The sequence below is a fragment of the Podarcis filfolensis genome, assembly GCF_964270895.1.
Source record: "Podarcis filfolensis genome assembly, chromosome: 3".
NCBI classification, from domain to species: Eukaryota; Metazoa; Chordata; class Lepidosauria; order Squamata; family Lacertidae; genus Podarcis; species Podarcis filfolensis.
The window spans coordinates 52,379,547-52,395,886 of record NC_139606.1 but is presented as its reverse complement, the minus strand read 5'-3'; the positions used below and the strand labels follow the sequence as shown (position 1 = coordinate 52,395,886).

General features: G+C 39.8%; 1 protein-coding gene across 1 annotated transcript in view; it reads left to right on the top strand.

Annotated features, from left to right (window-relative positions):
- Positions 1–16,340, top strand: part of REV3L (REV3 like, DNA directed polymerase zeta catalytic subunit) — a 63,014-nt gene that overhangs the window by 40,544 nt on the left and 6,130 nt on the right. Inside the window, exons 19-27 of the mRNA XM_083608472.1 lie at positions 4,809–4,924; positions 7,481–7,599; positions 8,994–9,112; positions 10,329–10,470; positions 11,043–11,287; positions 11,974–12,082; positions 12,950–13,156; positions 14,265–14,374; positions 15,773–15,887. Coding sequence (XP_083464598.1) covers positions 4,809–4,924; positions 7,481–7,599; positions 8,994–9,112; positions 10,329–10,470; positions 11,043–11,287; positions 11,974–12,082; positions 12,950–13,156; positions 14,265–14,374; positions 15,773–15,887 — 1,282 coding nt within the window. The remainder of the gene's footprint in view (positions 1–4,808; positions 4,925–7,480; positions 7,600–8,993; positions 9,113–10,328; positions 10,471–11,042; positions 11,288–11,973; positions 12,083–12,949; positions 13,157–14,264; positions 14,375–15,772; positions 15,888–16,340) is intronic.

The following is a 16,340-nucleotide window of genomic DNA, read 5'->3' as shown; positions in this document are numbered from 1 at the left end:
GCAGTTCTCAGCTTAGAACAGTAGAGACATTTGCTCTTTTTCATTCTTTTTAAATAGTTTTCTATTAATATTGTTTCTTTACCTTGATGGTAAAGAGAATTTCACATTTGTTTGTTTTAAATACCAGATTAAAGGGCAAACTAATTTTACCATACCTTCTTGATGATGGAGATACTGTGGGAGTTATATAATTGACTGTTCATATAAAACACAGAGGTCTCAGGAAGAACAGCAATTAATACCTAAACTATTCCTTTTGGGCCACATTCTTTGCAACACCTTTCTGTAAAATCAATGACGTACTTCAGAATAAATGTGTTTTCAATTTCACTATGAGAGCTGACAAGAATTTAATCTCTTTTCCCCCCAGTTACTATTATATTTATTTGTTAAATTTATATACTACCCTTCATCATTAATAATACAGTGGTGCCCCGCAAGACGAATGCCTCGCAAGACGGAAAACCCGCTAGACGAAAGGGTTTTCCGTTTTGGAGGTGCTTCGCAAAACGAATTTCCTATGGGCTTGCTTCGCAAGACAAAAATGTTTTGCGAGTTCCTGCAGGGTTTTTTTCCTTTCCCCCCCTCTTTCCCAAGCCGCTAAGCCGCTTATCAGCTGAGCCGCTAAGCCGCTAAGCTGCTTAACAGCTAAGCCGCTTAACAGCTGATCGCTAAGCCGCTTATCAGCTGAGCCGCTAAGCCGCTTAACAGCTGAGCCGCTGAGCCGCTTAACAGCTGATCCGCTAAGCCGCTTATCAGCTGATCCGCTAAGCCCGCTAAGCCGCTAATAGCGCTAATCCGCTAAGCCACCAATGGGCTTGCTTCGCAAGACGAAAAAACCGCAAGACGAAGAGACTCGCGGAACAGATTCTTTTCGTCTTGCGAGGCACCACTGTAATTATATTGGACCCAAAAATCCTATAATAGCTTTTGTTGCTGATTATTATGCATCACTTGATTTATTGAAAAGACTGCTGAATGGAGAAAATCCAAATGAAAATGTTTTTTGATATTTCTGTGACGTTGTGGATTTTTTTCTTTAGGAGCTATTGATTCTGATGCTGAATTCAATCCAACTACTTAGTCATACAAATAAGACCAGCAGTTGTTTGAACCTAGGGATAGTCCAAAACAATACAGCAAATATCATTTGTCGTTTGGATTCCATACAAATCTCCATCAGAATCCTTGACTTAACCTGGCCAAGATTTGACAAGGTTTCAGTGACATAGGATTTGGCAAACTGCTTTATAGCGGGTCAGGCTATTGGTCCAGCTACCCAAGACATTTAGTGCTCCGACAGGCACCGGCTCACTAGCATGTCAGGCACGGGTCTTTCTGATTACCTGCTACCTGAAGATGCTGGCAATTGAACCTGGGAATTTCTGCACACAGAGCAGATGCTTTTACCACTGAACTATGGTTGCTCCAGTTTCACTTTGAAGATCTTTTCAGCAAGTTCAGGATAGAAGCAAGTTATGTTCACAAGTTCAAGTTGGCAGTATCTATAATAAAATGGTGATATTTGTAGGTGACATCCTTTTAGCTATGGAAGCTGCTGCTGTAGATTTTCTGGCTACATTCAAGTAAAACTGAAGATAATGATGTGTCTGTTACAATTTCTTAAAAGCCTGTTGAGTTAATTCAGAAAATGAGAACTTTTACAAAAAGAACCAAATTATTTCCTAGAAGAAACTTCTATTTTTTAATAGTACAAATGACCTGAAAAAATGTTTTGAGAAATCCAATATTCCCTAATATTACTAATGGATAAGCTTTACCAAATAATTTTTATATGTTTGAATGTCCTACAATTCCTTTTTGTCTAAACTGTGCAATTTAGAAAAGTATTCCTCTCTTCTGAGATGAAAAGGAATATAATCTGTAGAACAGAGGTGGCTAACCTATGGCACTCTAAATGTTGTTGGAGTACAACTCCCATCATCCCTGGCCATTGGCCCTCCAGATGTTGATTGTCTCCAACTCTTAACAGCTCAAAGTAAGCATGGCCAGTTTGTTCAAACATGCTGTAGAAGAATGCAGGAGGAAAGAGAGAGAGAAATAACCTACTGGGTCTGTGGTACACTACTTAGTGAAAGCACAAGCGTCTGTGAAGTATAGAACAAAGCTTTCACAACAGAATCTGTTGGGTGCCCTTTTGCCTTTTAATTTTAAATAATAATAACCCACATTTTCATTTTAAAAAACCAAGCACTTCTAGACGGGGGAAATGTTTTTGGGTTGTTTTTTTTAAGGAATCAGAAAGTATGTTGACTGTATTCTTTTAAACACACACACACACCCTTACACACCCTTCCTTGAAGCAAGGTGGCCCTGGATAGTGTCTGCATTGCACTTTATGGCAGCAAATACTGTTTAAAGTTTTTTAGCAGTAAACTCTGAAACTTTAAAGAAGCGTCCACAATGCCCACTCTTGAGGAAGAACCCTTCTGCAGATGGAGATATAGATAACCCTAGAGAGCCCTTTAGGACCACTTTAACAGCAAAGTTGTAGCAGCTCTGCTGAAGTTTCAGACAACAGCAGTAGCCAGCCAGAAGAATGGTGGCAACAGTAGACAGGCTAAGGAGGCCACTGATCTGCTGCCCATCCCACCCAATCCACTACTGGGTACAAAAACTATACTTTGAATAGTGGGTGGGTTGGCCTGAGCCATAACAGATTAGAAAACCATCGAAGAAATCAGGTTGCCATCCTTACCAGTATGTAACAACTAAACTAAAGGCATTACTCAGTCTATCAATCATAAGATTTTGGCTGGGAAGCTACATGGTTTAGGCTCAGAGTGCTGAAAAAGTGAAATGGAAAGTCACACTTCATTAAAATACTGAGCAAGAGTAGCATATGCACATCACACAGTTCCAATGTCCAGAGTGTCTCACCTCTGCTCACAAGGAGGCATAGAAAGCTGACGTGTTAAGCAAAGTTTTATGGAATAACATTTTTAGATACTTACCATAATTCAAAGAGCAACAGTATTACATGGCAGCAGCTTCTAGTGCAATGTTGGAGGCTGCTTCTCAAGTATATTGTCTAGGCTTTTTCTGTAAATAGAGCCTTAGAAGCCTTGCTGCGTGTGCAGAATTTACCTGGTTGTGTGCCATCATTTTATAAGACAATGCAGTTTGAAGGATAAGCATGAAGTTATAGCAAATGAAGCTTTCTATAGTGCATGTTACTTTTGCAGAGGGAGCTAAGGAATTGCTCCTGCTTTATGGTGAAATGTGTACATTTTTCCTGCAGTGATGTATATAACTTGGGCCTCATTCTCAGCTTGTAATGGTGGACCTGGGTCTAGCTTTTTAGGTGAAGGAAAGATTTTGTATGGACAAACGTTCAGTCATATGGGCTCGAAGCAGCAGTCTTGATATAGTACAACATTTATATACTGCTTGATTGTAAGAGAGCCTCTAAGCAGCTCAAAAAAATATAAAGCAAAACATTAAAACTCTCAGTGAAACTAAATCGCACATTATCTCTGCCAACTGGACAATGTAACTCTGCCATAATTTTTCCCTACTTATGTGAAACATTACAGATTCCTCAAACGTGGTGATATTTTCTCTTCTCATTTGAATTGAAGTCATTGAGAACTCACTATAAGTATTACTTGTGAGAATCAGAGCTTCCAAGTGGTGGTTTTCTACATGGCTACCGTCAGTGCTTTTTTCTGGGGGTACGCATACCCCTAAACATTTTGTGAATTTAAGTTTGGCCTCATTGAGGGGCAGTATTTCAATATGAGTAGGATAATGAGAGAGTACCCCCAAACATTTATTTTAAAGAAAAAGCACTGGCTACCATGATTCATATGGTTACTGCAGTGCTTTTTTGAAGTGCCCCGATCACACAAGTCACAAAAAGTATAACAGCCCTTGTATGAGTGTTGCTGGTATTTGAACCATCATATTGCGTCACATCTAAAGCAGGCAAAGTATTTACTAGCTAAGTTCAAAATAATTATGTATCACACAGCAACCTTCCAGGGGACACATCTTTTTTTAACCAATGGGAGTTTCAAACATGGAGCTTATGACATGGCATAAGGACCCCCTGTTTTAAAAGTAACAACAAGTAACAACATGTCACTATACATACCTAAACTCTTTGGATCCCAGCCTCTCCCCTCCCCATGGGAACTAGAAGGGAATTCTCCACCAGTTATTTGCGGTTAATTGCTTGTATTTCCAAAATTGTCATTAGAAAATAGACCTAATCCAGAGAAAGCACCAAGGGAATGATATACAAAACTATGGATACATGGCACTTCATGCTTACACTTGGGTACAAGTTTCCACATGGGGATAAATACGGAATTTTTGTTATTTGTAATTAAATGTATTCAGTTTTTCTCCGTAGCCTCATCCACTTGGCAGACTTTTGCATACTCAGTACCTTTTTTTGTGTAGATTGTGTTTTCTCACTCACGGTATGTTCTTCCTTCTTTACTCAAGCAAGACTTCACGTTTATCTTAGGCTGCTGGCATTAAATTCAGTATAAATTTGTTGAGTTTATTATTTTATTTATTTAACAGAGTTTATATACTGCATACTAGAACAACAATGTCCTCTAAGCAGTTTACAACAAAATATAAAACATCCATTAAAAATACCTGTAAAAGCAAACATTAAAAACAAACGACATAAGATGGTAAAATAGAAAAAATGAGTAATTTTTAAAAGCATACTTTTAGTTAACGTGAAATGCTAAAATTACATGTCTGAGTAGGTTTGCTGAAACAAAAAAGAGCACATGGTTCTATGAAGAAAATGTATGTTCTCTTTTTAGGTATGATCCAGATATTTTGCTGGGCTATGAAGTTCAGATGCATTCCTGGGGATACCTCTTGCAGAGAGCTGCTGCTCTAGGTGTTGATTTATGCCAAATGGTCTCACGTGTTCCAGGTGTGTTTATGATTCTAAGGTTCCTAATTCTAAAGTTAATAATAATTGTGAGAAGCCATGGTTTTATTCTACTATTATTCCGGGTATAAAGCCATTAGTACCATTTTTTTTTTTGTATATAAGATGAGGTGTTTTGCTATAAAAAAAATACTAAAAAATTGGTGGTCGTCTTGTACACAGAACATGGGCATCTGGGGGAATTTTTAAAATATTTAAGCATATGTCTGGGATTTTGGCTTGGGCGGGCTGAGGCGGTCCCTCCTGCTGCTTTCCCCCCTGCCTTCCCCCGGTTCTTCCTTGGCATCCTGCTTGGGAGCCTGCTTCCGCAGTCACTGCCTTTGCTTCTGCACCACAATGCACTGCATGCACCTCATGCTGGAAACTTTGAGGGCAATTGTCCCCAAAAACATCAACAGCATGCCACCATCAATCATCCAGATTTTCACTTCTATTTTAGGGTTTCATTTTTCTTAATTTGGGGTTCAAAAAAATAGGGGTCGTCTTATACATGGGGGCATCTTATACATGGAAAAATACGGTGTTCCTGTCCCATTTTAGTGTTTTTCACTGTCTCTCACTAGGAAGCTTGACTTACATGCATTCTGTTCAGTCAGCTAGCAAGGATCCTTCTTTCAGTTTTCTGTATTAGAGTAGTGGTTGTTTATCTTTTGTTTGAAGAGATGGGAGCAGAAATAGATGAAGCAGCTTGCCAAGGGAGCAGCATTTGAGTACCTGAGTCACTGCAAGGAACAGTGGGAGACACATATCCTGTGTAGAGTCCACAGGATAAGAACCTGAGGAAGAGTGACTAAATATAAACCAATTTGCATAACGGAAACCATATAGAACTGTGGTCTTCTTCACACACTACTTTAAACCTAGGGTGTGGAACTGAATCCGACCAATGGGTTGGAGTCGTACTTTGCCTGCCCACCTATCAATCACCTGACATCAGGCAATCCATTTTCCTTTGATCACACTATTTGAATTAAGAAAGAATGGGTAAAGGCACACTTTGCAGGCTCCAATGGTTAGCTGGTTGTTGGTAGTCACAAAGCCCTATATCTTTGCAAGCATCAGCATGATAATCAGGGCTTGCAAAGGCACAGGGCTTTGCTGGAACAGCTGATCTTCAGTACCTTCAAATCCCACTTTCAGCAGGGAGCTGCAACTTTACCCCCCCCCCCCCCCGACATCATATATGAGGTGTAGGGCAGGTGGCTGTGTCTTGTAGAAGGTGGCTTCACGGGCCAAAGGGGGAATCCTGATGGGCCTAACTAGGCCCATGTGAGGGTTCCCCCTCACTACTTAAAATCATAGTTAAGCTTAGCTGTAATTTAAAGGGTACAGTGTGCTGGTGCACATGGCTAAAATCACAGGCACTTTGCTCTTTTCCTGCCGCTGATAGCTAAGCCATGGTCTGGGTTAGTTTGACATCATCATGTAATTTATTATTTATAACCCCGCCCATCTGTGGGCTCATGGTTTGTTCCCTCCAAGCAAACAAACCTAGTGGGGGAGGGTCTAGCATTTAGCTTGTGGTTTCTTTGGGGATAGAGAGAAAAAGCCCAGGTTCATCTGTAACATTAAACCAAACCATGGCTTTGCTCTTGGCAACATAGCAGCAGGAATGAGGAAGAAGTAAAGTGCCCACAATTTCAGCCCATAGCCCCAGCTTTCACTTAACTATGGTTAAGGTTAGCTATGGTTTGAAGTGACAGGCAAACAATGAGTAGTGCAGTGGATGCTGCTTCTGGACAATTTATATGAGTGATGAAACCTTGGAATATGATAAAAAGTAAGTGCCGTATTTTCCCATGTATAAGACAACCTTTTTTGAATTTTTTGTGGTAAATTGAGGGTCGTCTTATACATGGGTTAATATGCTAAGTAAGAAAGGGTTGGTGCTACAGCGGTGGCAAGGAAATGTCGGAGAGTAGGCTGCTTACCCGCTCTTCCTGGCTTAGGAAGAGTATTTGGTGAGGGCCAGTATGCGGTGTATTGCGGCACCAGTCCCGTCAGCCAGAGCAGGGGATCGTCGAAAAGCTGCTCAACAGCTCAGCGAACTTACAAAAGAAGCTAAACAACTGTTGAGGGCTCCCAAAAATAGGGGTCGTCTTATACATGGGGTCGTGTTATACACAGAAAAATATGGTAAGTTGTAAGGGCAAAGATTTTAAAAACAAAATAATGAACATTTCTGGTTGTTCTAGTGCATGGATTACGGATATGCACTACAGATGCTACAGGTGACTTTAACATGTGTGAACAGAAATTGGGAGTCTGCAAACCAGATTCCATTATAAAATCAGACCTGCATTCCTAACTAGAATAAAAAGAAAACCCACAACAAACCACAACGACTTTCATATTTGCTGTAACATACTATCTAGTGGCAGTATTTTGGCCTTTTTTGTGTTATACTTGCCAGAAAGATTGACCACCACTGTTATAGTTTGTAGGTTCAGAGGATGACTCTTCCTTCTGATAAATATTTCATTGTATCTGTACTAAAGTTGTTTCATGTTGCTGAAATATTCTCTTTTAATGATTTAGATGATAAAAAAGAAAACAGATTTACTTCAGATCAAGATGAATATGGGTCTGATACAATGAGTGAAATAAACATTGTTGGAAGGGTTATGCTGAATATCTGGAGAATTATGAGAAATGAGGTAAACTCTGGCAAAATCATAAATAACCTACTTTGAAATAAATGCCATATTTTCAATAATAAACCATTTTCTTGTCTTGGAGTTTGCAAATTTGTATCTCCTTCTTCCCATATGCTTGTTATCAGTACAGGAAATATGAAATCAATGGAAATGTAGTTATAATCATAGTCTTCCATTATTTTGCTGATCTGATGCTTTATAGCATATTCCACTCACATAACAAATTCTCTGTTCAAGGGTCAAGTTGCATTTCAGCACTGGCTGCCTACTGGTCTAATTCCTTGGTTATTACACTTACTGATATTATTAATTATACTTTCTGTCATAACTGGTAACAACTGTGTTGACAAATCAAAGAGTCCTATGACACCTGAAAGGCTAACAAATGAATTGTGGTGTATGTTTTCAGGGGCCAGAGCCATAATCATCAGATACAGAAAGGAGCATCTGATAAAATGATCTCTGGTCTTTGATGGTTTATGCCACAATTGACTTGGCATAGGTCTCTTTGTTTTTGCTGCAAACTAATGTGACTTCTTCTGGATTATGTAATGAAAAAGCATGGCCATAAGACAATTCTAATTCTTGGTGAAAAACCAGTTGTTTCCCCCCTTAGTCCCTCTAATTGTCTACTTTATGGGTGTTTGAACTTCCTTTTGCATGTTCAGGTGATGATCTGCGCTCCCCCCCCCCCGCAAACTAAGCCCCACCAGCGGTGGTTGCACCTGTTGGCTTCCTAGGGGCAGATCAAGGTGTGAACCAGAGGGGGAACCCTCCTTTCCCTTCTGGTCCATTCCTGGGTTATGAAAAGTTGGCCTGACCTGGGCCTCAACAGTGCTGTCAACTTCCATAGCACACTTCCCCTTACAATTGATTAAGTTGCTGGTTAATTTTACTCATAGTCACAACTGGCTTAGCAATTACAAAGGTATTGCCTTCCGCACAGCAATGTTCTTCAATGGTGATTCGATTACATTGCCCTGTAGTTTCATCACAACTGTGTGGCAGACCTTGAAGACAGTCAGATACATAGGAGGGGCTGCCTCTCCATTGCAGGACCCTCATAATGGATCTTGGGGTCACTTCAGAGCCAAACCCAGCTCACGGGCTAGCAAGCCTGCAACACACCCAGGGTGGTTTCAGTGATAGCTCATAGTACCAGTCTACACAAAGGTGGGCCTGAGCTTGCCTTCTATCCATTGATGGTTTCGAAGTATTCGAGCTGAGTGGTTGTCTTGAACCTGAATCCTTGTTCTGTGCTATGCCATGCCAAACTCTGTGTAAGCTATAACCAGTAAAAGTTGTGAGCATTTTTAAACATACCTTGTAATTTGTCCACCTTACCAGGACAAATTATATAGGCATATGATCACACAAGTCTTTTCTTATTTTAGGTGACTCTAACTAACTATACTTTTGAAAATGTGGGCTTTCATATACTTCATCAGCGCTTTCCACTGTTTACCCCTCGCGTTCTGTCTGATTGGTTTGACAACAAGACAGACATCTATCGGTAAGTACCAATTCTTAGAGTATTTTAAAGTATGCTTCCTGAATCAAAGTCTGATCTGTTGTATATAAAGTTTTCAAACCAAATGAAAACTTAATTAGCAAGGAAAAAATGAAACAAAGTTGGCTCCTGACAGAAGAATAACAAATGTGCTGCCAATCCGTAGTGCACAATTCAACTTTCTACCCATATCATTTGATCAATTAAGGCAGCACTGACCAATGTGGTGCCTTCCAGATGATTTAGGACTACAGTTCCCATCAACGCCAACCATCATAGCCTATGGTCATAGATGACAGCAGTTGTAGCCCAACGTACTCTGGAGGCTATCGTGTTGGCTACCTTTGACTTAGTCAAGTTTGCATACCACTCCTGCATGACCAGGTACCACTGGAGGTGGATCAAGTGGCTACTTCAACGGACCCAGTGAAGATGTGGTGCTCATGTGCAAAGTACTGATATTATCAAAGATTTACTGTATATTGCGGAATATCAGACATAAGTAGTTATGTAACATGGTTGCTGATCACAGGAGTGGCAACTGTGCTGTAAAGGTAGCATGTTAAGTAGACTTTACCATTGTTGTATATCTCAAGTGTAACAGAACTTCATGGTGCAGTTTTCCTTCCAGTTTATTCAAGCAATAAATAACAAATTGCTATCCCTTAATAGCTAGGATAGCTGAATTCATGCACCAGTGATAAGAATGACCTTGAAATTATTGAAGCTAAGAAAAAACAATCTAATTGAGAAAAAAGTAGTCATGCTACTTTAGAAGTGACTTAGTGCATTGTTTTCATAATGAGTAGCATAGTAAGTCACTCCACTTCTAATTTTAAGGTATAAAATCTATGGCACCTTATTTCAAAGCTCTGAATTGCCCTTCCCAGCAGCTTCATTTATATATTAAGTAACATATAGGACAAGGCCGTGGTGTGGAACAGTAGTCCCCCAGCACCACATTCTGGACATGGTGCAACAGAAAGAACAAAAAATAAACCAAGGAACAACCCATTCAGGTGGTCCAGAAGGATACTATGGTTGATTATTACTGGACTTAACCTTAACCTTATTTTAAAAGCCTCCAAGAGAACTAATAGGGCTGCACATCAATTTATTAGAGCTGCAAACTGTTGATTACTGCCTTGAAAGTTTTTTTTTTCTAGAGCATCCTTTAAGACTTTTAAGATTTTTGTACGTTTATTATTTGATTTTAAAGCTGGAAAATGATTGATTATTACACAAGCCGTGTCCGTGGAAATCTCCAGCTGTTAGAACAAGTGGACTTAATTGGCAGAACAAGTGAAATGGCAAGGCTTTTTGGAATTCAGTTCTTGCATGTATTAACAAGAGGATCACAGGTAAGCTGTCCTTAATATTTTTGAGAAGTTCTTGGGACCTCAGAATTTTTCTCACATGTTTTGAACCTTGGAAGTTTTCACAAACAAGGGGTCATTTCTAAAAGACATTAAAAATCCAATTGCTACTAGCCTTGCTGCTTATTAGGAAAATAATATTAAATGTATAGCCATACTAGGTCAGTATTTTTTTTAAAAAAACAGAATTTTTATTTGCAAATATAAGAAAGAGAAAAGAGGATGAAAACATTGCCAGCAGACATTAACAGTAAGAATACTCCATCATTTCTAATTTAAACATACAGGTCAATATAAGCAGTTTCTGTGCTCCAGTGGGTATCTAAACAAGACTGGCAGTTAACAAGGCATACATTTGAATATAGAAAAGAAGTGAAATCTTCTGTGAAGTAGTAGACAGTGGGTGTTTTGACCTTCCAGACTTGTAATGTCTCTTAACCACCATAAAGGCTCACAAAGTCCACTTATATTGTCCGTTAGTCCCCACACCACAGGAATATATTTTAAGAATACATGAACATTCAAAAGTATCAGTAATTAATGTTTTTCTTTTGTAGTACCGTGTGGAGTCGATGATGTTACGTATTGCCAAACCAATGAATTACATTGCTGTTACACCGAGTGTCCAGCAACGAGCTCAAATGAGAGCCCCTCAGTGTATTCCTTTAATAATGGAGCCAGAATCCCGTTTCTACAGTAATGCTGTCCTTGTACTAGATTTTCAGTCTTTATATCCATCTATTGTGATAGCATACAACTACTGTTACTCCACATGCTTAGGACATATTGAGAACTTGGGAAAGTAAGTATTAAATATTTAAAATCTAGATGCATTTTCTCTGCTACTTAATAAGTACTTGAAAGATCAAATGGAATACATTTAGCCCACCACTTCTCAAACCATGCAACCAGGAAGTTGTTTTTCTTGTAAAAAAAAGAAGTTGTCGTCTGGGATTTTTGTAATTCTATTAATCTACTTCTTCGCTGCAGAGACAGAACTTGTGAACAGCATTTTTGAAATATACAATTTTAGAAGTGCATCAAAACAAGTGTGTAACTCTGACTGCATGTGGGTGGGTGGATTCAGTCTCCCACACATGCATACCAAGGAATAAGTAGATGAAATATGGGAGGAAAAGGTGTGTTTCAAATATATATATTGCAGATGATACAAGGACTCAGTGGGGTGGATGCTGGAAGGTGGGCACACTCCAATATGATTATCTCTAAGGAAATATTTTGTTAATATTGATCTTTAAATTGTAAGTTATTTGCTGATAACATAAGGAGAGCTTGCTGGATTACAAAGAGAAGGCTAGAGCATGAGAGAGACTAAGAGATAAAAATCTGATGTAAAATTAAAACAGGTACTGTATTTATGCTGCCATAGCACTAAATAGTGTGTAGCATGGGATAAATCTCATCTATGAATAGCAGTTAGTCTGTGATGTTACTTGAGGGTTCAGTACACTTTGTCTTATCCTCCAGATATGATGAATTTAAGTTTGGCTGCACTTCTCTGAGAGTATCTCCTGATTTGCTATATCAACTTCGTCATGACATCACAGTGTCACCCAGTGGAATTGCTTTTGTTAAGGTAATGCTTTATTCTTCTTGTTGACATTTTATGTTTAACTTGTTATTTCTACTTCTATCTTGCTTTCCGGAAGAAAAAAGACACTGAAGCATGAAATGTAAATATGTTAAGCATATTAATAAACAGGAGGCAGTATCTACAGTAGGAATGGGGAACCAGCCCACATGCCAGCAAGGCCATTTCACCAAAGCCATGCCCGCCTGTCAATCAGCTGACATCACTCCAGTGTGCACATAATATCAGGTGATGGGTGAGATGGCAGGGTTCCATTCTGCTTTAGATATGCTCCTCCTCCCTGCCCAGTTCTGCGTGCACAACCAAAGCAGGATTTAACCCATACTTCTTAGCTGATGCAGGGAGTATAAATCCTGCTCAGTTTGGCTGTTTCTGGGAACAGGCACCTTCAGATTAAGCAGCAGGATTTAACCCACTATTCAGCTGATGAGCAGAGAGTTTGATACTGTTTGGTGCTTGCTTTGTCAACACACATTCCCTGCTATGAACACCACCCCACAGATCAACTTTGACAAGTGGGTGGGACTGGCCACCCACCAGTCACTTGATCAGATGATTGACAGATGGGTGGCTCTGACTCAGCTGTCAAAGTTGTTGCATGAAAGTGGGGGCAGACAAAGCTCTGGCCCACTGGGGGTGGGGGGGGAGAACTCATACTCCATCTTAACTCCCAGAGGGAAAAATTTACCTGGTTACCAGTAGTGTAAAAATTATCTGATAAGCTGCATTACAAACATTTGACCCAACAGTGGTCTACTGTAAACCACCCTAAAATAAACAGTATTAATGTTGCTGCTAAACATATATTTTTATTATTAAATGTTAATTTTTAATGGTGTTGTTTTTGTGCAGCCTTCAGTAAGAAAGGGTATATTGCCAAAAATGTTAGAAGAAATTCTGAAGACTAGAATCATGGTGAAGCAATCAATGAAAGCTTATAAAAATGACAAAGCCATCACTCGAATGCTTGAAGCACGTCAGCTTGGCCTTAAGCTCATAGCAAATGTCACATTTGGTTATACTTCTGCTAATTTTTCTGGAAGGATGCCATGTGTAGAGGTAAGTGATGAAAGTAAAGTGTAAAGATATTTCAGAGACAAGAAAACAACAACAATAATAATTTATTATTTATACCCCGCCCATCTGGCTGAGTTTCCCCAGCCACTATGGGCGGCTTCCAATTGAGTGTTAAAAACAATACAGCATTAAATATTAAAAACTTCCCTAAACAGGGCTGCCTTCAGATGTCTTTTAAGAAGAAGATAGCTGCTTATTTCCTTCACATCTGAAGGGAGGGCGTTCCCCAGGGCAGGCGCCACTTCCAAGAAGGCCCTCTGTCTGGTTCCCTGTAACCAGAAGGCCCTTGGCGCTGGATCTCAGTGTCTGGGCTGAACGATGGGGGTGGAGACGCTCCTTCAGGTATACAGGACCGAGGCCGTTTAGGGCTTTAAAGGTCAGCACCAACACTTTGAATTGTGCTCAGAAACTTACTGGGAGCCAATGCTCCCATTCTTCTTTGCTATAATAATACCTACATTAAGGCAAAAGCTTATTCTTAACCTCAGTTCTCTGATTGTAAAATAGGAACAATGACTTCAGAGGGTCCTGAGGAGAACATGCAATTAAAGATTTATAAACACCTTAGGTTGGACCCAGAGTTACACAAGCATAAGACCACTCATGCCACAAGGCTTTCCTGCTGCTCCTCTCTTGTGCCCACTTGAAAACTTCTCTGGAAGACTGAGGAGACTGTCCTGCACAATGTGAAAAGGCAGGCTGGGAACAGGCAATATTGGTAGAAATTGGACAAGGGAACATTGCTCCCATGCAGCTCCTGGGCCTAAGCCCTTGAAATATCTATATGCATGCTTACTAATAACTTGCAGTTGCTATTTTCTCTTGATGAATGCATCAATCCACAGAGCTATTTGGACACAGTCAAGAGAGTTTGACTTTTCTTATTTTTAAAGTTATCACGCACATGCCTTCCGCAAACTTCAGCACAAATTGCTTTTGAAACTTTTGTCTTATGGAAAAGAAGTGGGCTGCTGTTAATCAAAAAGATCAAACTTTCTACAGGGTTTATAGAATGAGTTACAGAACAATGATATATGCATGATCTGTCCACAAGAAAGATTTTATCAAGGTTTATCTTTATATTTTGCAGATTGGTGATAGCATTGTGCACAAAGCCCGAGAAACCTTGGAACGAGCAATAAAACTGGTGAACGAAACAAAAAAATGGGGAGCACGGGTTGTATATGGAGACACAGACAGGTAATTAAAACTATTCTTTTGTTTGGGAGACTTTCCAACCAGTAATATGTCATTGACTGCCTTTCCTTCCCTTACCAGAAATTAGTAGATTTGTAATATGCAACCTTTAAACCAGAGTAGGAATTTAATATGCAAAATTGGTATGCTAGCTGGAAGAAACATTTGTTTTCTCAGCAACAAAATTATATATTTTGAATGCAAGGAAAATGTGTTTTTCCTGCAGCAGAAGTGAGGAAAGAAAGCCTGAACAACAGCAATTGTAAGTTTATTTCTTGCACACACTTTTTAAAATTACATTTTTATACCGCCCTTCATCCAAGGACCACAGAGCGGTTTACAATATGAATACACAAAAATATATAACATAATAACAAACAAAAATAATATCCAAAACACAGTTTAAAAGGCCATAATTATTTAATTAGCTGATGACCTTGGAGAAGAGGAATGTTTTTGCCTGGTGCCTAAAGATAGGTAACGAAGGCACGAGGCAAGCCTCCCTGGAGAGAACATTTCATAAACAGGGAGCCACTACAGAAAAGATCTGTTTGTGTTGTCACCCTCTGGACGTCTCATGGTGGAAGCAGATGAAGAAGAGTTTCAGATGATGATTGTAGAGTCTAGGTCTGCTCAGATGGGGAAAGGCGGTCCTTGAGGTATTGTAGTCCTGAGTTGTTTAAGGCTTTATAAGCCAAAACCAGCACTTTGAGTTGGGCCCAGAAACTAATTGGCAGCCAATGCAGCCAGGCCAGGATTGGCGTTACATGCTCTTTTCCTGGTAAGCAACCTGGCCGCTGAATTCTGCACCAGCTGAAGTTTTTGAACCGTCTTTAAAGTTAGTCCCACATATAACGTGACTAAGATGACTTCTGTTCTACTAGGATTAAGTTTCATTTCACCATCCCACATCCACTCCATTACAAACTTCAGATATATCTCTTCTGTGTATTTATCTTGGATTTTTATGTTGTGAACTGCCCTGAGATCTATGGATGAAGAGCACTATACCAATTTAATAAATAACAAATATCAATTGCTTACCTGTTCATTTTCTGTTTTTAGTCACAAGGAGAGAGAAAAAAGTTGCCATACTTTTGGAATATTTTTAGAGTGGGAAAGCTAAATACAGTGGTACCTCTGGATACAAACAGGATCCGTTCCAAATCCCCATTCGCATCCTGAAGTGAACGTAACACGCGGGTCGCGATTCACCGCTTCCGCGTATGCGCGTGACGTCATTTTGACTGTCTGCATATGCGTGAGCGGCGAAACCCGGAAGTAACGCATTCCGTTACTTCTGGATCGCCGCGGAGCGCAACCCGAAAGCGCTCGACCTGAAGCATATTTAACCCGAGGTATGACTGTAGTCATTTCTTGATTTCCCTTATCTTATTTCAGCATGTTTGTACTACTGAAAGGAGCTACCAAGGAACAGTCTTTTAAGATTGGCCAGGAAATTGCTGAAGCCGTAACAGCTACCAACCCCAAACCAGTAAAACTGAAGTTTGAAAAGGTAAGAGAAATCTGAGTGTTGCCTGACTGCAACATTTAACAGGACACCTTTCCAGAAAAGTGACATAATGAGCAAGTTAAGAAATAGATATTTGAAACAAAGTGTTAAGAGGAGAAGGAATCTGGATGGGAAAGCAAACCTGGGAAGAGCTGCTAGCTTACCACTTAAAGAAACAAAACCAAAAAAACAAAGACTGCCTATAAAAATGCACCTACGCCAAGCAGGATTGAACTTTCCAAGCATCAGTGCATGCACAACAGTCCTGCTTTCTGCAGGAAAGCCAAGCTACATCTTTGCCTGCCCCACACAAAGGGGGCACATATGAACATAAAAATACAGTGAGTGTGCGCACACTCCCCCTACAAATGAATGCAATTTTGCACAGAAATTGCACTGAACTTAACATGCTTTGACTGAGGCTTTTCCACTATTGCTCTTCATTGATTCACTGCC